The 22,142-nt window shown below is 38.5% G+C and overlaps 1 protein-coding gene across 2 annotated transcripts in view; it reads left to right on the forward strand.

The window, feature by feature from the left end:
* HACD2 (3-hydroxyacyl-CoA dehydratase 2) overlaps positions 1–21,782 on the forward strand; it is an 85,715-nt gene extending 63,933 nt beyond the window's left edge. For both annotated transcript variants that reach the window (XM_023520377.1, XM_011369245.2), the window contains exons 5-7: positions 13,731–13,852; positions 16,260–16,438; positions 21,367–21,782. In XM_023520377.1, coding sequence (XP_023376145.1) covers positions 13,731–13,852; positions 16,260–16,438; positions 21,367–21,449 — 384 coding nt within the window. In that variant the 3' untranslated portion in view covers positions 21,450–21,782. The remainder of the gene's footprint in view (positions 1–13,730; positions 13,853–16,259; positions 16,439–21,366) is intronic.
* The last annotated feature ends 360 nt before the right edge of the window (positions 21,783–22,142 follow it).

Genomic DNA, 22,142 nt, shown 5'->3' on the forward strand with positions numbered 1-22,142 from the left:
GAATATAGCTGGTAACTGGTTTTCTTGGGAATCTTGAAGGAATCATCCCCTTCCCCCTGCTCCTGTTCAATATATAAAGTATGCTTTAGTTTCTTTGAGGAAGAAGGTTCAAAAACCCTTTTTACTTACCCATATCAAGCCCTATAAGTCAGGAAGCTTTTCATTACAAGCTATGATACGTAGAGATAAAATAAAGCATATTACTAAGCTGTCTACCTTTTCCAGAGGGAGGATCCTTTTCAAGTCTGAAGTGAAACCCTGGTGCACTTCTGGAATTTGTAAGATGTGACTTGGTATTCATGTGTGGATGCATGCTGAGAGTAAGCTTTGCGTTTCTAAAATGCATTAGAGTGGGGGAAACTAATTATTGGGCTTCATGCATTAAAGACTTAACTCATTTTCTTCGGATTGCCACCATAAACGTTTGTTTTTAACAAGATGAGTTTTGGCATCTTCTTTTTACCTTACTTTGCTCTGGCAAAAAAATACTGGAATAACCAAAAACTTGAAAATTTGCACATCTCTTTTGCCTTCTACATTGGTACTGTCTTGTTAGGTCAGGTTGAAAAAATCTTTTGTTGAGGTCATTGCTTCAAAGAAAAGTATGTTATCAACTGGCTGCAGATGCCTATCCCTCAGGTGGGTTTTATGAGAAAGTTCAAGAGACATACAGTGACTGGAGGGTATAAGTGCCATTTCACAAGAGTGGTAGTGCTTCCTTAGCTAGTGATTGCTGACTGGGTCTGGGGTTATGAAGTCAGAATTTTTAAAGAAAAGGCAGAAATCCAGATGATTTTTTTTAATGTGGAATCTCCCAATTTTAAAAACTGGCTCAGATATTTTTAAAACACTGTACAAGCCCAAACAGAATATCTGTGCAGCAGGACCATGGGCCACTGTTTTAATACTTCTGCTCCAGGAGATGATATTCATAGCCTTTATTTTTATTTTCTTGTTGAAATCATTGCAATTATTAAACTGTCATAGAACAAAAATAACCTTGACATTTCACAATATATAGCCAATTTCATGTTCTTTAGACACATCGGTTACATTTCTGACAGTGATCCATCCTTTACCCTCTAGAGTATTGCTGGGCACATTGAGATATACTGCATTTGGAGGTTTGGGAGAAGCCTCACCCCTGGGACCACAGTGACCTACTGCTGTGGTCCTAGACTGGATTAGAAAAATGATCAAGGCTGGGACTAAATGTGACCCCATTTTGATGCAATCCCCATGCTTGCATTGGGGTGAAAGAAATAGTGCATGAAAACTTTTCAATTAATAACATGCTCTTTGGAGGTAAAATAATCAAGCAGAAATCAGGAAGAATATTGGGAAAGACTAACAGCTGGTGAGATCCCTCGACATCCCAAAGTTGGTAGAAGTATATTAACCTTCAAGTAGATGGCATCTCTTAAACAAACAACAAAATGCAAAACAACAAAGGCAAAACAAAACATTATCTTGAGATTTAAGGCAAAGAAGACAGCCACCGGCCTGTATTGAGTCACAGCTATGGCTAGTATGTAGTAGGAACTTAATAAATATTTGTCGAATTGAATTTTTTTCTTTCATGGAATAATAACTGCCATTTATTAAATGTCTAGCACTTTACTAAGCACTCGATTTATTTTTCTAATTCTATGACAACCATGCAGAGGCAAATCTTTTCTCCAGTTTTCACATGAGGAAACTGAGACTCAGGTGATAAGTAATTTGCTTCAGGACATGCAACCTGAAAGTAAGGATAATTCCAAAGTTGCACTGATTAGAGGAGAGGGGAGTTGTAGTAACTTGCTAGGCTTATTGAGCAACCTGCCACCATTCCTTCATGTTTTCCAGGAAAGAGCTGAAAACATAGTAGCATTAAAGTTAAACTAATTGGAAGGAACATTTTAGCATTCAGACCTGCATGTCTGACTTTGACATAAATACAGAATTGATCTTGCATTGTTTGTTGACTGCATGTTTATACATTTTTCTCATTGCATGTTCAGAAAAGTTGATATCATGACCAAGAGTTGTTTTCGTAGGCCAAAGCATTTAACTAGGCCATCATTCACATCAAAAAATAGTCCTCAGACTTGAAACTAGTTAAAAAAAAATAGTCCTCAGTGATTGCTTTGTAATGGAAAGAATTTTTTAACCAGTTTCCTTTATCATTATAGATTAAAAAAAAAAAAAACTATGTAGATGTACATTTTTCTCTCTATTAAAGAGAAACAATATCAGTATTTCTTTATAATATGACACATTTTTCGTAAAAAAGAGGGAATAGTATTTTCTAGTTTGTTGCCATGTCCCCCATCATGGGTTTTTAATAAATATTAAATCATGAATTGTCATATGAAAAGACTAATACTAATCCAAACATCTTTTTTTCTTAAACTGCCACGTCAATATTTAATACATTTCTTTTCTTGTCAAAGACGAAATTCATTTTAAGTAGATAAGTAAATGAGTTACATTTTTGTTCAGAAAGCTTATTAAATTTATAAAAAAGACCAGGATTGTTGTCGAACTTGTCCTGTTCTCCAGCCCCAGCCCTTGGTTCATGTCAAAACCAGGCATCATCCCTGAAGCCCTTGGCCTCAATCTAACTTGGGAAGCTAGCTGCCCTCCTTACACAAGGTGGTTCTAACCAAGTCAAAAACATGGAAGCTCAGACTGCAGCTGAGTCACCATCTATCTATTTATTGATTCCTTCTTATTCACTCAACGAATATTTACTCAGTATCATCTATGCTCTGGATATTGGGCCAAGTACTAGAATACATGAAAAAGGAAATTCGTGGGTGCTGCCCTCACAGGGCTTCCAGCACAGTACAAGAGCAGAATTGAGCAGACAGAAGTACCATATAGTGGGATAACTGATAAGGCAGGGGAAGGACAGGATGCTGGGATCACGTGTCACACTTTAGCTACCCCAATTGAAGGTGCTCTGAAAAATTGGTCCAGTCTCCCAGGCCCAGTTGTTTCCCCACTGATCTTTAGGACTCAATGAATTAATACATAAAAAGCACTTTGAAAAGTACCTGGCACTTAGTAAGTGCCCAGTTAATGTTAGCTACATATTAGCCTAATGTAACCTAATCTTTTCAAAAGATTGTAGTGAAAAATTTCTATATAACTGTTTTGAATTCTTTTCTATGTTCTGAGTTTTAAAACATATAATTGACTTTTTACATAGAAATAAATGTTTTTGTGCTTATTAAAATAGTGTGAGCTGATGAACATTTACACATAATTACTTTTATCATATTTAAGGAATAATTATCCCTGCTAATGGGAGTTACTATCTTCATCATCATTACCCTACTTTAAAGCATTTATTAAAAATTTGATTTTGCCAAATAACTAAGCTAAGTCCTCTTCAAAGTAATTTTATGGACCTGCCCTTGGAGTATTTATAGTCTAAGACAGTAGTAATGCTGGTACAAATTGAGAGTCAGCATTAAAGCTATTATTCCTTCTCAGTTTACCTGCTCTTAATATGCTCTTATTTATATGTTTCGTTGTGAATGTTCTAATGGTTATGTAGTATGCCTCTTCCAGCAGATTCAGAGGCTTCCTATCAAAACGATATATCTAGAAACCAGATGATTGTATTTGCTTCTAACTGTGCCCCTAGAGTGGTTGTTTAGTACCTCAGTGATTTTTTAAAATTTATTTTGAAGTAATTTCAGATTTACAGTAAGGTTACCAGAGCAGTACAGAAAACTCATATTCCCTTCACTCAGATTCCCCAAGTATTGGCATTTTCCTGCATTTGTTCCTTCGCCTACTCTTCTATATTTGTATACCTATTATCGTTCGTCTTTTTCTGAACCTCGAGAGCAAGCTGTACCTGATGTCCTGTCACCACTAAATACTCAAGTTCATGTTTCAGACACTCCTACATCACCTGCATACAACCCTCCTCAGCTAACATTGATGCAGTAGTACCATCTCATTGGGCCCCATTCATATTTCACAGTTATGTCCAAACAATGTCTCTCTCTCCTTTTTTTTTTTTTTAATCCTTTTTGGAATGGCAACTATTTTACTAAGTATCTTCTATGCTCCAGGTATTATGCTAAGCACTGGGATACTGGGGAAGAGGAGAAACATAGTCGCTGCGGTATTCCCGCCATGTATGTGTTACATTTAGTTGTCAAGTTTCTCTTCAGACCCATCTGGAAGAGCTTCTTAGCCTTGCTCTGTCTCATGTCCTTGACAGTTTTAAAGAGTACAGACCTTGGTTTCTGTAGGGTGACCCTCAACCTAGATCCATCCATTGTTCCCACATAACCAATTCAAGCCATGCATTCTTGGCAAGAATACTACAGAAATGGTGTCACGCTCTTCTCAGGACAACACATGAGGTTGCAGTGCCTTAACTACCCATCTTACCCCTGGTGATGCTGTCCCCAGTCACCTGCTCTTGATGGAGTCTTCCAGCTTTGACTCCTGGCTGATTCAGCCACAGGTGGATACCAAATGGCAATTGTCTATTTCTTTCATTTATTTTACATGTACTGGTTAGTGTGCTACAGTAAGGAATAGCTTTCCCTTTTTCCCATTTGTTTATTGATTTATTTTATTTATGTCAATTTGGACTCATTAATTTTTATATAATCTAGTGAATTGTGGTCTGTTATTTACTTTGATGCTAAAATTGTCTGTGATTTGGCTGGTGTGACCCCTTTCTCCTTGTACTTTTGACTTGGTGCCGTCATTTGTTGAGCATTTCCTTACTTTCTGCCGAAAAAGATTTCCAGACTCAACTTGTACCTCCCCTGCCCCAAGCCCTGGAATCAGCCATTTTGCCAAGGAGCCTGTTTCCTTTTAGGGGATGATGGTATTTAGGAACCAAGATCTGGGTAGTTCAGGTGTTCTTTGCTAGTAAATATTATTGCTGCTCATCCTCACAGAGAAAGGATATACATATATGTATATGAATACATACTTATACCTATTATATATGCACATATACTCATATGCATTACATCTAAAAGTATATAGTGTGTATGTGTATATAATCATGGGTTCATACTGATTCCTCCCATTGCAACCTAATACCTCATTGTTCTTTCTAGCATTCTCCCTTCCATGTTTATAATACCTTCTCCAACAGCAAGAAGTTCATTTTTAAAAATATATTGGTTTATTTGTTCATTTTACTTATTTATATAACTAATTTGCCAACCACACTAGCCATTGCTTCCATGCATCACCACTATGTCTTTCCCTCACCTCCCCATGCTCAATTATCAGGCCTCTGGTTCATGCCTGTGTTTAGCAACCCCCAACCTTTCCTCCTCTCTCCAGGTCCACTGGCTCACATCTCCACAGGACTCTCCAACACCCTTCACCTCCTCGAGCTTTCAGCCTCCATGCTGATCCTCTACAAGGGGAAGGGAAAGAGGCCCTTAGGTGAATCTTAATACCTACCCAAAGACAAATACGAGATGGTGAGGATGGTCACTTCTCTGGAAAACCAGAGACTTGCTTTGTATTCCTTTTTTCTTTTTTATTTTCTATCTTTGTCTTTATGAGTTTGTTTTCTTTATTAAAATCATAGTTTATATTTTAATTTCTGCATAGCAAAGATAGAAAAGAGAAACTTTGAGATAGATTTTTAAGGGTCTTGACAATAAGTTAAAGGCAGAGTAAAACGGGGCTAAAACAAAAAGGCAATGAAGGTTATTAGCAAAGCAGGGCCCAGGGAAGAAGATTCACACTAACTTTAGGGAATTCATTAGGGCTTGTTTCGAGTTTGTATGTTGGATTGTCTTTGGTCAGTCAATTCACAACTAAAAGTCAGTTCATGGGCATATTAAAGATGCCTCTGGACAGCAGTGACCTATAATTTGTGATACTTTATTCAGTCCTTTTCAGTGAGCCTATTTCACTCAGTCTCTCTGGTGTCCCAAAGCCTATACAGTGATCCCTCTTCAGGGATGGGCCACAGTTTTGGAGAACTAATGGCTTTCCTGATTCTATAAAATGGTCACATTTACTTTATCTGTTCTCCAGACTCTTCTTGCTTATGGGTTCCTTCGAAGCTTTTTGATTTTGCAAGAGAGAAGTGTTCCCATAACAGCAGCTCTGTGCATATATGTTTAAGACCTGAAGGCCAAGAAGGCAAATCAGAACTGTTCAGAGTTTGAGGGCACAGACCTGGGTTCCAATTCTGTAAGCCTCACTTTCCTCATCTGTAAAATGGGGATTCAGTGAGATAATATAAGTTAAAAAGTACTTGTCATATAGTAAGAGTTTGGTCACTGTTAGGTATATTTATTTTTACTGCTGTTGTCGCTATGATTGTTAAAAAGAGATTATTTAAAAAATAATTAAAAGTGGGGAAAAGACTTGAATAGACATTTCTCAAAAGAAACTATATAGATGAGTAATAAGCACATGAAAAAATGCTCAACGTCACTAATCATTAGAGAAGTGCATGTCAAAACTACAATGAGATGCCACTTTATACTCATTAGGATGGCTCCTTTTTAAAAAAAAAATAGCAAGTGTTAGTGAAGATATGGATTGGAATCCTTGTGCACTGTTGGTGGGAATGTAAAAAGGTGCAGCCACGGTGGAACGGTTTGACAATTCCTCAAAAAGTTAAACATAGAGTTACCATATGATCCAACTATATATATTATATATACTCCTAGGTATATATCCAAAGGAATTGAAAGCAGGGACTTGAACAGATATGTCTACACCTATGTTCATAGCAGCATTATTCACAATAGCCAAAAGGTGGAAACAACTCACATGTGTATCAGCAGTTGAATTAGTAAGCAAAATGTGGTATTTATATACGATGTAATTTTACTCTGCCTTAAAAAGGAAAGAAATTCTGATACAACATGGATGAACCTTAAAAGCGTTATGCTAAATAAATAAGCCAGACATAGAAATGCATATTGCATGATTCCACTTAAATGAGGTACCTAGAATAAGCAAGGTCTTAAACACAGAAATTACAGTAGTGGTTCAGGGGCCAGTGGGAGAGAAGAATAGGGAATTCTTATTTAATGGACACAGAGTTTCAGTTTAGTATAATGAAGAGTTCCGGAAATAGATAGTGGTGATGGTTGCACAACATGGTGAATGTACTTAATGCCACCCAATTATACACTTAAAAATGGTTAAAATGGTAAATTTTATGGTATGTATATTTTACCATAAACATAAAAGATTACTGAGATGTTAAGGTGACATAACATGAAAAACTTGCATATATGTGTTGTTATAAGAGTACTTTATCTTTCCATAGTGTCCACTAGTTATAAATGTATTGGCGTCCCCCCTCATACCCCACCCCAGCAACACAACACAACACACACACACTGCCGAAGGAATGATATTTGTAGGAGAAGGGAAAGTTCGGGGGTGTCAGATGAATCTAGAAGAGGGGTTGTCCTGTGGGCCAAATCTAGCCTGCAATTTTCAATAGTTTTTACATTTTTAAAGGGTATAAAAAACAACAAAGAAGGATATGTGGCAAAGGCCACCTATGGCACAAAGTCTAAAAAATTTCTCTTTAGCCCTTTACATGAAAAGTTTGCCAACACCTGGTCTGAAACATTACTATGGACTGAATTGCGCCCCCTTTAAATTCACATGTGGAAGCCCTAGGCCCCAGAATGGCGGTATTTGGAATAGGGCCTTTGGGAGGTGATTAGGTTTAGACAAGGTCATGAGGGCAGGGCCCTCATGATAAGATTAGTGCCCATATAAGGAGAGATCCCAGAGAGGTTGGGTCCCCCCACCCCATCCAAGTGAGAACACAGTGACAAGGCAGCCAGCTGCAAGTCAGGAAGAGGGTTCTCCCCAGAAACAAAATGCACTGGCTCCCTGATCTCAGACTTCTAGCCTATGGAACTGTGAGAAAATGCATTTCTGTTGTTTAAGCCACCCAGTCTATGGTATTTTATTATAGCAGCCAGAACATGCTAAGTTGAACAGTTTTGCCAAGTCAGACTCTAGTCCTCCTCACCTCTTAGATTTTTTACAAAAATCTCTTTGCTTCACAAGTGAAAGAGGTATTAAGATGAGGAAAGAACATTCACCTTAAAGCATGATCAGGGAATTTTTTTAAATAACCCGAGTGGTAACGAGCAGGTTCCAAACTGCTAAGAAGAATAGAGTTTCTACAATAGTGATTTTCTTATGTGGCACCATCTGTTTTTCTTTGAATGTAATAAAAATGACAGCTTTTCATGTACTGATACTCCCTGAGGCTTTTAAAGTCAAACATATGATGCGATTTGTGTGTAAAGGTTTTTCTCTTGCACTCATTTGTTTTTCCAGCTTGAATTTCTGTGTAAACTCCTTTGGCTAAATTACACAAGCCACCCACACTCAGCACCTCTTTCCTCACTGGAGACCAGAGGGCGGAAACCTGCAGCCTGAAGGGTCTAATATGAAGCTTAGTGTATTTAGGCAGAGGAAGATTTCCTGCCGATCAGGGCTGCCCCGCACCCACTCCCCCATTTGTGCCATGATTGTGGATATGCAACTTCGAAAAATGGCTTTCAAGACATTTTGGCAACCTAGCGTAAACCTGCCCTTTTGTCTCCCTCTTTACTTTTGTAAACCTCGGTAAGTCCTCCTTATCTCCCTTCTCCCTCTTTGCCCTAGATGCTTCCTTTTCCTTTAAATGTTAATAGTATTCATTTAAAATATACAACATATTATTTTTTAAAAAACAATTTAATGGGAGTATATTCTAGGTTTGCCTTTTCTGGGCATTTCATGTACTTGAACTCGTCATAACAAAGGTAGTCATTTGGCTTCTTTCGCTCAGCATAATGTTTTTTAGGTTCATCTGTGTTGTGGCATTTATCAGAATTTCTTTCCTTTGTGTTGATTCCATTGTATGGGTGTGTATCACATTTTGTTTTAGCCATTCACCAGTTACTGGACATTTGGGTTGGTTTAGTTTTGGGCTATTGTAATGCTGCTATGAATATTTGAGTGCAAATCTTTGTGTGGACAAATTAAACCTCCTATTCTTGATAATTAATAAAATATATTTCTGACACTTGTCTCAGTAAGACATACAAATGACTAACAAACATGAAAAGGTGTTCGACATCACTAGCTATTAGGGATATGCAAATCAAAACCACAATGAGATACCACCTCATACCTGTTAGAATAGCTATAATCAACAAGATAAGTAATAACAAATGTTGGAGAGGATGCGGAGAAAAAGGAACCCTCATACACTGCTGTTGGGACTGCAAATTGGTACAGCCACTACAGAAAACAGTATGGAGGTTTCTCAAAAAACTGAGAATTGATCTACCATATGATCCAGCAATCCCTCTACTGGATATTTACCCCAAAGACTTGAAAACATACATCCATAAAGATATTTGCACACGGATGTTCATAGCAGCATTATTCACGGTGCCCAGGACATGGAAGCAGCTGAAGTGTCCTGTGATAGATGATTGGATAAAGAGGTTGTGGTACATACATACAATGGAATATTGCTCAGCCATAAGAAGAGAGGAAATACTGCCATTTGTGAAAACATGGATGGACCTTGAGATAATCATGCTAAAGCGAAATAAGCCAGACAGAAAAAGTTGAAAACCATATGATATCACTTATAAGTGGGATATAAACCTAAAAGCAGCTAACAAACAGAGACTCATGGACATGGACAATAGACTAGTGGTTACCAGAGGGGAGGGGGAGGGAGAAGGGGAAAGGTAGACGAGGTAAAAGGGATCAAATATGTGGTGACAGAAAGAAATCTAACTTTGGGTGGTGAACACACAATGCAATATATACATGCCTTACTGTTGAATTGTACACCTGAAACTTACTGGATTTCGTTAACCAGTGCCACAAATTAAATGAATGAATGAATGAATGAATGAATGAATTTTGAGAGAGAAGTGATTTTTATGGCAATGACCTCTAATCGCAGTGCCAAAAAAAATTATATATTTCTAGCTCTTAATTCACAAAGTTGACTTTTTTAAACTCTAGTCCTTGGCCCATTAAAAAATGCCTGCAAAGCTAAACAGGCTTTGTTTTTACTTCAGTGAGGCTATCAGTTGATTTTCTTTCTCTGAGTCACTGGCCTTTGAAAGAAAGAAGGCTCCCTACTTGTTAGAAAAATGTTCCCAACTCCAGCTTTCAAAAAAGTAAAAGAAAAAAAATCAAGGTATTCAAATTAGAGACAGTGATTCCACACATTCCTTGTGTCCAGATCCATGTTGAGGGCTAAGGAAGCCAATTCAGATAAGACACGGGCGGACCCCTGAGACCTTACCATCCACGGAAGTGAGTGAGCCAGGGAACTATTCCCGTTCTACACACTCAGCAATCAGTAATGAAAAGAGGTCTTTTAAGTCATTCTCTCCTCTCCTGCCTTCTTTGATAAAGGAAAATTTTTTATAAGAAGTACTATTAAAGTGTCTACCCATTTTTCTTTCCAACTAAAAAAATTCCAGCTGATGCAAGGAAGTTAGTATTAGCCAGAGTTTGATGCTTTTTCCATACATAGGCTGTATGCACACCCCTTTCCAACAAAAAGCAGTTGGAAGCCTTATGGGCTACCATCCAGGACTTTCTCCTGAGCAGTCTTGGTTTGGACATGTTCAGGGCCCAGAAGTAGCCTCGTGAAGTGGCTTATTTTATTAGTCAACTGGTTCGTTACATAGTTTTTCTTATTTCAAACCAGGCATTTTACTCCCTGTTAATATTTCGATTAGTCTCTCCTGTCCATCTGCCTCTTGTACATGATATCCTTTTCCATATTTGAAGTATTAACCCTCTTTCCTTGTCCAAAGTAAGCTCTGCTAGTTCAGGGTTTCTTGTAACCGACTCTGATCCCTCGGTGGGCTCTAATCTATTTAAAATAATCAAGAGAAGACACCTAGGCAAATACTGGTTGGTTGGTTGGTTGGAACAGCCACCTGTACCCTGTTGGCTCATATGAAGCTTATGGTTCACCAAAAACTCCATATTTAATGGATTCATAAGTTGGGTCTTCGGCATTCTGTACCGGAGTCGTTTTGTTGTTGCTGAATCATATTACTTTACATTTAGCCTTGTTAAATTTGATCTCACTGGGTTTTTAAATTTTTTTATTGTGGTAAAATATGCATGGCATAAAATTTACATTTTAGCAGTTCATAAGTGTATGGTGCAGTTACGTTAAGTACATTCCCATTGTTGTGCAGCCATCACCACCATCTATTGCTAGAACTTTTTTCATATCCTCGGACTGAAACCCCGTACTCTTTAAAATGATTACTCTCTATTTCCTCCCACCCCCAGCCCTTGGCAGTCTTCTGTCTCTACTTTCTGTCTCTCTGAATTTGACTAACTCTCAAGTGAGTGCCACAGGAGTGGAATCATACAGTATTTGTCCTTTTGTGAATGGCTTATTAGCATAATGGGTTCAAGGTTTATCCATGTTATAACATGTGTTAGAATTACCTTTTAAGGATGAAGAATATTCCATTGTGTATATATGTATCATATTTAGTTTTGTTCAACTGTTGATAGACATATGTGCTATTTCTACCTTTTAGCTATTGTGAATAATGCTGTTATGAATGTAGGTGTATAAATAATGTGTTTGAGTCTCACTGATCTTACTGATTTTAACTCAGAATATTCTTTCCCTGTTTTGTGTTATTAGGTAATTATCTGCCAAAGAGATAATTTCAATTTCTGATTTGCCCAAGTCCCTTATTAATAACAGTGTTGCACTTCCTATTGATCTGAAGATAAAATTTGTATAAATAGGCTATTTCCCCCATCCTCAGCTTTTTAAAAATTATGGCAGTGTCTTTACAGCTCGACTCTAGGAGCAGACCGCTTTCACATTTAGGCTGGGTCTGAGTTTGTTATAGTTTTTTTGATTCAAGTCTAACTGGGGTTGGGGTGGAGGTAAATCAGGTAACCTCTAGGCTGAATCAGAGTGGGAGGTTTGGGGTTTTCGTTTGTTGCTTGTCTACTTGAAGGCCACTAAGACTACACATAAACTGATATCAGGTATCAAAAAGCAGGGAACTGAATCTTGAATTGACCTGATTAGGACTGAATTTGTTTGCTTCACAAATATTTATTGAGCTCCTACTTGTGAAAAGTACAAAGTGCTTTTGGGAATCAAAAGATGAATAAAACACACTCCCTGCTTTCAAGACGATTACAGTGTAAAATATTAGAACTTCCTATTATAACGCAAAGGTCTTTAAACAAGGGTTCAGCCCATAGCTATAAAAACATCTCCTTAAGATGAGGAGGATTACAAAGTACATCAAAAAGCAAAGTGTGTGCTGAAATTATTTTTTAATATAGATGGGTTTTAAGCAAGGATTTGGGGACAGACAAAAATAAAACAAGAAAGCTTTAAAGATGTAAGCTTTTACTTTGGCTAATGTGAGAGTACCAGGAAAACAAAAGTACTCTTGCTCTTGACAGTATAAAATTCTTATTATTTTTAGAGAATAGTAACTTTGCATTTATGAAATTCTTTGTCAGAGCAATTTAGTTAATAGGTATGTAAATGACTACTTATTTCATTGTGTAGGTGGACCACTCCATGTACACTTTCTGAGGAAGAATATAAGTGCTAAAAACTATTAACATTGCATATACAAAGAAGCAAAAGTTAAGGTTTGAACACCATATACCTTTGTTGTATTAGATGTTAGGAGTAAGCCAGAGAAGATCCATCTTATAATTGAAATTTGTTCGGTTTACTCAACAGAATTTCCTATTCACATCCAACTGTCTAACTGCCCTTTTTGGATGCAAGAAAACTTAAATGAGTTGAGGTGCAAGGTGGTTTCTTATTATTGCTTCTCAAGCAACAAAGAACATAGTAAACCTAGCTGGAGTGGGTGAGTGGTGCTAAAAGTTAGAAACCCACAGTAGTAGATTTTCATATGAGATTTGTAGTCTAAGGCATCTAGTGAGAACATCCCTAAAAAACACCGAAGGGGTTCTATTAAGAGTTATTGTTTTTTCAACATGAAAACAACTTCAGAGGAGGCTCGGAACTCTAAAGCTCTTCTGGCTTTAGCTACCTCATATGATCAGTATGGAAAGCTTCTGTAATCCTTGAATTAAACCAGACTTAGTCTGGGGGAAGAAGTCACCAGTGGGAGAGAATAAATGGACTCTGCCTCTTAGATGGTGTCCAGATCTTTCCTCACTTGAATTCATCCTGCTCAGTGAATTAGCCTCTTCTTTGATTGTGACATTTCCCTTCCTTGAAATTTCCTCAGGTTCCACGTTGTCTTGCAAAGCAAATTGAAATTCTTGTTAATGCATCCCAAGCTTTTCACCAATTTGCCCTTCTTCTCTTCTTATCTAACCACTCTTGGCTCCCACCAGCATCAGTTCACATTCTCCACAACAGGCTAGCCAGTGAAACTCACTCATCGTGTTTATTTCTTTTTGGCAGCTACAGCTCATGATTCCCGGTCCCTGCCTCTCTCACTCATCAGTAAGCTGAGTTCCTTCTCACTTGCCTCTTCCTACTTGGCCCTACACAGTTATCACAGGCATGTGTTCCTTTATGTGCCAAGCTCTTTCTGTACTGTGCTCTAGCCACTGAGAATAGAGACAAGGGGTTGTGTCCACTTACTCAACCCACCAGCTCTGCAAGGGACTGGGGACTGGGCTGCATATTGTGAATGCTTTTTATTAAAATGTTTTATGTTTTTGCTTTTGCTTTTGTTTTCCTTCAGGTACAGAGTGAAGACTGTGTCCTCCTGTTTGTTATTGCCTGGACAATCACAGAAATTATCCGTTATTCCTTTTATACATTCAGTTTATTAAACCATCTGCCTTACCTCATCAAATGGGCCAGGTAAAGAAGTACAGGGAATGAAGACTAACTTTTGAAATCCATCACTGCAATATTGCCTAGATATTGCCTCCAAGTTTCTAAAAATACAGTTCTGTAAGATAGGGGTTGGGTAGAAATCTGGTCCGTCGATTTCATCAGGATAAAGAACTCCACTTTATTTTGATTAATAGAAACACTTTTAAATTCTTTCTACTTAAGTTATTTTTATTGGGTCATTTCTTTTCAGTTTATTCAATAGAGATTTCATGTGACACCCCATTTTTGTCCATATCAAATTTAACTGATGCCATTACGATGGTTTTTTGGACCAAGTCCAGTTCTTCTATTCTCGATTTTGCCAACAAGCTGTGACTCTGAAATTGATTTTAAATTAATAACAAACATTTAATGGCAGTTTGGCAGTTTTATTTTGCTTTGATTATTTTTACCAGTAATATTTATTATAAATTGAATAAAAGGCTGACAGTTCATCTATTTGTCTGAACTAATCCATGAAACATTTGTAAGCAGTTTTCTGAGTTGGAAAAGACTGCGAAGCAGATTGATAAAGCAAAAGGAGTAAAATTGTACATGGGGCCCAAATGCCTCCTTTCATAGAAGGAAAACAGTGGTTCCTAGATAAGTTATAAGTTCTGATTAGAGACACAGACCAGTTGTTTCCAACATTTTAAGTATATGAACGCCTTGATTTTCTTTCTCTCTCTTTCTTTCTTTCATTTTTTTTCTTTCTATTTTTATTGCAATAAACATGTTTATTAGGAAAAGGGAAAAAAGGGAAAAACACAGCAGTCCCTAAACAACCTGGGCAGATGTTGCGAAAGCTGCATACTCTGGTTATAGGGGAGATTTACTGACCGAGCCCTGATTTCACTATTGGAGAATGATTCTCTGTCCGTTGTCTTCCATGGCCTCTGGAAGATTGTTCCCTTTCTGTCGTCCTCCTTCACATGGCTGAAGTTGGCAGTGGGGAACATGTCTTCCTTTCATTATCACAGATTTCTCAGCACAATTCCTATACCTGGAATTTTGGAGCCCAGTGCTTGCTGTCAGTCACAAACAGCCAAAGACTTTTTATGTTTTTATTTTATTTTTTATTATAATAGTTGACATACAATATTATATGTGAGTTTCATGTGTACAACATGGTTATCCAACATTTATATACCTTATAAATTGATCACTGTGATATATTTAGTTATCATCCGTCACCATACAAAGTTATTACAATGCTATTGACTATATTCCCTATGCCGTACATTACATCCCCGTGACTTATTTATTTTATAACTGGAATTTGTACCTCTTATTCCTTCCTGTTCACCTTTTTTCACCCATCCCCAACCCCCTCTGGCAACCATCAGTTTGTTCTCTGTGTATATGAATCTGTTTCTTTTTGTTTTGTATGTTCGTTTGTCCTGTTTTTTAGATTCTATATATAAGTGAAATCATGGTATTTATCCTTCCCTGTCTGATACATCACTTAGTGTAATACACTCTAGGTCTATCACAAATGGCAAGATTGTATTATTTATGGGTGAATAATATTTCATTTATATATATATACACATATATGAATCTTCTTTAGCCATTCACTTATCAGTGAACACTTAGGTTGCTTTCATATCTTGGCTATTGTAATAATGCTGCAGCCAAAGACTTTTTAAAATCTGAGCTCATGATTTCTTTAGAAATACTTATAATTCGAAATGACTTCCAGTTACTGCCATAGGATGAACTGCTCTCTGAATTCTTTTTGAAACATAGAGAATTCCTTTTTAAGTGAAAAAAATATGGATTCTCCCATGTGATAGTAATTATAGTTTTTTTGATTGAAAAATTACATAATGATCAAAAGCTATTATGAAATTTTAAATGTTTTTTAAATTAGCATATATTTCATTTTTCACAGTAGCATGCATAGACAGTTAAATAATTGTAGCAGTGTACACACATTGTAGCAGTGTACACACATTTTTCAGTCCACAGACCAGACTTGGTGTGTGTTGCAGGAACTCCTAGACACATGTTCTAACACCTTCCCCCTCAACTCCCTGCAAATCCCCAGCCCACTCCCACCCCACAGGGCAGACTGCTCAGTATAAACCATGACTTGGTGCCCCTACTTTTCCAATATTTGGTATCACCTTAGAGTGATGAGTTGTCTATTCATTCAGGCCAAATTTGAGGCTGACCAAACACATTTTATTTTAGAACATCCAGAAACATACCTACTATAGGCTCTTTTCAAAAATTAGCTCGTAAAACCCGATTTTAAACAGTAGCTAAATAAGAAAACATATAAACAATAGCTTTCTAAAAAGGCCAGTACTGATTAGAAGGTTGGGAGTGCGTCTTTCTACTAAAGGTGGCTTCGAGCCTCAGTAATGAATATTTTGTTTTGTTTTAGGTACACACTTTTCATTGTGCTATACCCAATGGGAGTGTCAGGAGAATTGCTCACAATTTATGCGGCTTTGCCCTTTGTCAGACAGGCTGGCCTGTACTCCATCAGTTTACCTAACAAATACAATTTCTCCTTTGACTATTATGCATTCCTAATCCTGGTCATGCTCTCCTACATTCCACGTAAGTAAACAGTTACACATATGTTTATTTATGTTTTAAACCTCAACTCTACAATAACTAGAGTTAAATGCCTTTGCTTGTTTTTACACCATATCCAGGTAAATATAAATCTGATTTATTGGGAACACTTTGGTTTTTGTTGAATGCCGACTGTTAGAAGGAATTTTCTCTGCTAGTAGTTGAACCCTTCTCAGTACAGCTGCCCAATACAGCCCTTCTCGGCGTTTGGGTTTGAAACAGTGACTACCAGGATAGGTAACTATCTATTGAGGAAAAATACTGAGTGGAAAACAAAAAAAGCCATTAAAACCTTACCTTGACTTTTTCGTTTCTCCAGAACTGCTTATTATGATATTTGAAAAACATTCTAAAGAATTTTTGCATTTTTACTATATCAAAATAGTTACTTGATTTTTAAGGAATCCGTGGTTAACTGGAAACAAATAACAAAATTAAAAGATTGATTTATTTTTTTCTATATTTCTTAATTTCCTATTTGGAAATAAGCACTAAAACCGTCTGAACAGAACGTAGTGTTCTCTTCAGGGTGGTTTCTAGTATTTTAATAGTGCCACTAAAGGACCATATTGGATAATCAGATGTGCCTATCAGCGTACTTGGTAACAGAGGGAAAAAAACATCATATTTGAGGCTTCTGTAAAGCGAATCCTGTTTTCTGAGGAAGCGTTGCTTAGTCCTTTTCTTGAATTCTGATATTCAGTTAAAATCCTATGATTGATTTCCACATATCCAAAAGGATCTTGATCTACCCAAGGACATATAATATTCTTCTCCTTTGGCTATTTCTGTAGCCAGTGTGACTCTTATTTTAGTCTATAAAGTGCTATATTCTCCCCCTAAACCTCGGGTTAAACTCAGACAGGAGTGTTGGGCTTTCTTCAGCCCACAGCATTCACCGCATGAAACGTCCTAACAGTCATAAGCAACATGTTTGTGTCCTCTGTGGAAAACTGCATTTCATGCATTATAGAAGAAAACTACATCTAGATTTCATGTGAACGTTTTTCTTGGAGAGATTCTTGGACACAGTGCTGCTTCATGATTCATTTCACACTTTTTAATAATTCTCAAGTCTTCCTCTTTGGTGCTGAAACTATGGCGGCTGAAGGCCATCTCTCTCCAATGTAAAAGGTAATTTATTATCAAACAAAAGATAAATATGAAAGAGTCTAAAAATTTAAGTCAGAAAAATTAACTTAGAGTTTTTCACCTTTCTCATGTTCCCTTAGAGTTCCATTTTCTGGTCTCTAGAGCAGCAGTTCTTAGTCGTAGTTTTGCCACACCCAAACTAACGCACGTCCCAGTGGGCACCGCAGGATTTATAAATCCAGCTAAGTTTTTGAATGATAGATGCCGTTTTGGATAACAGGGAAAGGGGCAAGGGGGTGCAGTAACAACAAGGTGCTGCCACACTGACAGAAATCTGGGGCCCCAACTTCTGAGTTGCTGCAAGATTTCTAGTCTGCTGAAGGAAGGGCTTCATTTCTGGAACAGCTCTCCAGGGCAACCGGCGACTCTCTGCACCTCCTAGACATTTTTTATGTTCTGGTGGGCAACCAGTGCCCAGTCTGTGCCCCTCACCTCATGATATAGAGCAGCGGTCCCCAACCTTTTTGGCACCAGGGACCAGTTTTCCTATGAGAATCTAAAACCTGATGATCTGAGGTGGAGCCGAGGTGGTGATGCTCGCGCTGGGGAGCAGCCGCAAATACAGATGAAGCTTTGCGGGCTGGCCTGCTGCTCACCTCTTGCTGTGTGGCCCAGTTCCTGACAGGCCCGCAGCCTGGGGGTTAGGAACCCTGATATAGAGAAGGGGCCTGGGCATGCACAGGCAGCTTTCCCTGGTAGGATTCCTGAAGGAAAACCAACCGAGTTCTGTGGGATTTTCTTTCTTGGCTTTAAAGGAGAGAAGAGAGAAAACACAGACCTCAGGTCCAGCTGTCTTTTAGAGAGTAGGGCGGACTTCTCGCAACAAAAGTCTGCTTTCTTTACCTCAGTTCCTTCCTCCTTCTATTTTCAGCCTCCTCTTGGTAAGAGAACTTGGCTTAGTTAAAGTCTTTAGTCTTTCTTTTTTTAAGGCAGCTTAACTCTTATAGATGAAGGAAAAGGGCTGATTTCAAATAAAGTTTAGAAGACTCCCTTCAAACCCCTGACTCCCTCCCCATCTCAAAATGGCAGCCTGGACCACATCTGCTGCAGATCATCTGTGTCTGCTGCATGCACTGTTTCTGGGCTGGGCCGGTTGCCCTGGATGTTTTCAGTAGTTTAGGTTGTTAATAGCGAGACAAATTTGCACAGTTCATTCCCAGCCAACTGCACAGTTCCCATCTTTCCAAAGCTTTGTATTTATAAGAAGAAATGCGGAATTAGGAAACATCCCTGTTGACATCAGTCTTCTTTACCAAATTTGGTTTTTTCCTACAACTTAAGTTTCTTTACATCTTCTTTAATGGGAAGTTGATTATGTACACATATTACTTAAAGCAACACCTTTTCTTTATGATCCTGACCTATTATTGCATTGAGGTACACATAGCCCAAATTGTGGCCCATGAGCCATGGTCCTGGGAGTGTTCTTGTGCTGGGATGCTTTGGATCCCTTGCAAGGTGCTCCTCTCCTGCTCTGCTGAAGTGGCAGTATGTCTAGTATCTGCAGTAGATGTCTAAGTCCTATTTACATTTTCCTTCCCCACATTGGCGAAAACTGGTTATAGAGTGAGAGTAAAAAAGGTCAGAGAAACAGTGATATGGGATGAGGACATCAAGAAGCTGGGCACACCAGGTTGTCAGTAGCCATAACCATACCTCTGGTTTTTAGAGAAACTGAGAAGGAAACTTGCCCCAGGCAGAGCATTTCTAGTTGCTCTCAGCCTCCCAGTCTTTCTCTAGAGAGAAAGAGACCCCATCTTCTTAAAGGTACCCACAAGCCCCCACTCTTACCCCCACCCCAATACATTGAGACACTTACGTGCACACACGCACACACACACCCAACCATCTCCATTCTGTGTGTCCAGAACTTGAAGAGCAGAAGGTAGAATTCTAAATAGCCTCTTGTCAGATTGAGATTTTCTTAGCATTATTCTTCATTATAGCCCAATGTAGTTAAAAATAGTAGCCATGAATCAGCCATTATAGTTGGGTTCAACCTGAACGTGTGGATAAATCAGATGGAGACAGTGTCATCCAAGTTCTGGTCACCAAGAAGTCACTGCTAGAGCTGTAGAGAACCTACAGCCCAAGTTCCGCTCCCCCTCCCCCAATTCCCCTGGCCTCCCCGACACACATTCCCTTCTCTTAGGCACTGAGAAGCCTCTGGAAGATGTAAAAGAAAGGAAAGGCCATATCTGTCCTCTGTTTCTGACATCTGACTCTTCTGGCATCTCCTTGCCTACAGGGATGAGGTATATTCCTTCGTCTTGCTTTAACTGCCACTAAGGGCCTTGTAAATGGCTTCTAGGTCATTGTCCTCCCTCCAGCCCTCTGAACTGGCTGCAAGGCGGTAGCCACCTGTCTGAGGTGTAGTCATCACAGATACAGCCAGTGGAAAAGTCCTTAGTGCATTTTGCCCCTAAGTTTCCTGTTACTGAAGCATATCTATGGAAATGTGACGGCCCCACATTTTAAATGATCACAATTAGCATTCCTTATGGTTTAATTATATCTTTACTTTCAGTTTTTAGATTATAGAGCTTGTCAAATTTTCTGGCTTTTATACCAAAATAGTTCTCTCACTGTTGAATTGGATGCACAGGCTCCGTCTTTTCTGTGATAACTTCCTGCCTGCAAATAGTGAGTGGAATGGATGGCAGCCCTGTTTGACAGCAGGGCCTCCTCTGCAGTTTATCAGATCTCCGTGCACATACCCACTGCTATCTTGGTACTTTGGGAGGATCATTTGAAATTTGGCCAACTTGGAACCCATTTAAAAAGGAAAAGCTCAGAGTTGGCGGTAGTAGAAATTACCTCTCCCAAATTCCAGGTTATTGTCTAAAAAATAGAGATTGGAGCTGTTGAGAAGGGGAGGAAAGGAAGGACATCGTACACCCAAGACCATCTCACTGGAGTTCCTTATATGGTTATTGAACCCCCTACCCCAATTTATAGTAACCTGGAAAGTCCAGGCAGATTAAATGGCATTTGACAACAAGGGCACTCTGGGCATTTGGGGTGGGACAGTTTTTAGTTGTGGGAGACCGTCTCACATTGCAGGTTTTAGCATTCCTGCCCCCATTTCCAAATACTCCCTAGGGAGGCAGTACCACCCCATTCATTTGAGAACCAGTACTTTTAAAAATAATCTATAAATTGCAAAGAACAGAATCTCTAGTGCCTAAAATACTGGCTCTTTTCATAAGGACTTTTCCTACACTCAAACCCGGCTTAGTTGTATTCAGATCAAATGTCACAGCACTCCTCCCCCTCCTCGGTCTTATTCAAAGAACAACCAGAGCCTGGTCCAGGCTCCATCAGTAATTTTCAGTGAGACCCCAAACACATTGCCTTCCCTCTCTGGGGCTTGAATTCTTCTTTGTGAAACAGGGATAATAACGCCATCACTAGAATTCTTCACCTCGTTATTGTAAAATCAGAGAATAAATGTGAAGATAGTATGAGAGTATAAAGAGTATAAAGGGAGGCAGCTCTGTGGCATCTTGCTTGGTAAGGGTAGTGACAGTAGTGTCCGTCCTTCCAGTCCATACCAGCCTTCCTCCTTGGCTAGCCCAGGAAAAGGTAGGCCTCTCTGCGTTTCTCTTCCCCTTCCCCGAGCCCTCTTTGTTACCCTTCCTTGGTTGGTGGATGAGAAAGTAGTCAAGAGAGTCGTTGAGGACTTCAGGTGTGTGTGTGCTTTAAATAGAACATCCAATTTTAAATGATCTCTAACCAACTCTTTCTTTTCTTTCCAGTTTTTCCCCAGTTATACTTCCACATGATATACCAGAGAAGAAAAGTCCTTTCTCATACTGAAGAACACAAGAAATTTGAATAGTTCTGTTTCCTGCATCTTCCAAAAACCAAACTTTTCAAAGACAAAAAATGCTGCAGACTTTTTGAGTTCTCAGTACATTTCATAGAAAATAAGTAAGAACTATTTTTAAAATACTGAAAAATAAAACAAAAACCAAAATCTAACATCACATGGGCCTGGGATTTTGTTTAAAAAAAATTTTTAAAGCCGTTACATAAAGCGTCCTGGCCGGTCTTTTCAGCATGCTTTTTCAACCAAAAGTTCCCAATATTTATGATGGCGTTAGAAAGGGATTTGGCATTTTATATCCTGTTTCCTTCATGTATCTGATAAATAAAGATCTGTAACATTAAATGCTTGAGAGTTACAGTCTGAGTAATGAAGCTGTATCAACAGAATGCCCAGCTTGCAGTAGAGTTCTGTTTCAGTCTGCAATGTGTTTAACATCCCCTTTACAAAGTACTTGACTGCATGCTGGAAACTATTTATATTTTTGAAGCAGCAAACTTTGTTCTCTGGAATGCTCCGAAGTTATGGCTGGGACCTTTACTTTCATATCTGTGGTTATACAGTGTGTATGTCTGTGAAGCTTTGGGGCAGTACACATCATCAGAAAACAACTAGAACCCTTTTGTTTTCAATTGAGTCGTTACTGCCTGCCACTAAGAAACATGCTTGAATTTAATAAGTTTGTGTACATGGTAGAAAACCTAC

The sequence above is a fragment of the Pteropus vampyrus genome, unplaced genomic scaffold, assembly GCF_000151845.1.
Source record: "Pteropus vampyrus isolate Shadow unplaced genomic scaffold, Pvam_2.0 Scaffold1, whole genome shotgun sequence".
NCBI lineage: Eukaryota > Metazoa > Chordata > Mammalia > Chiroptera > Pteropodidae > Pteropus > Pteropus vampyrus.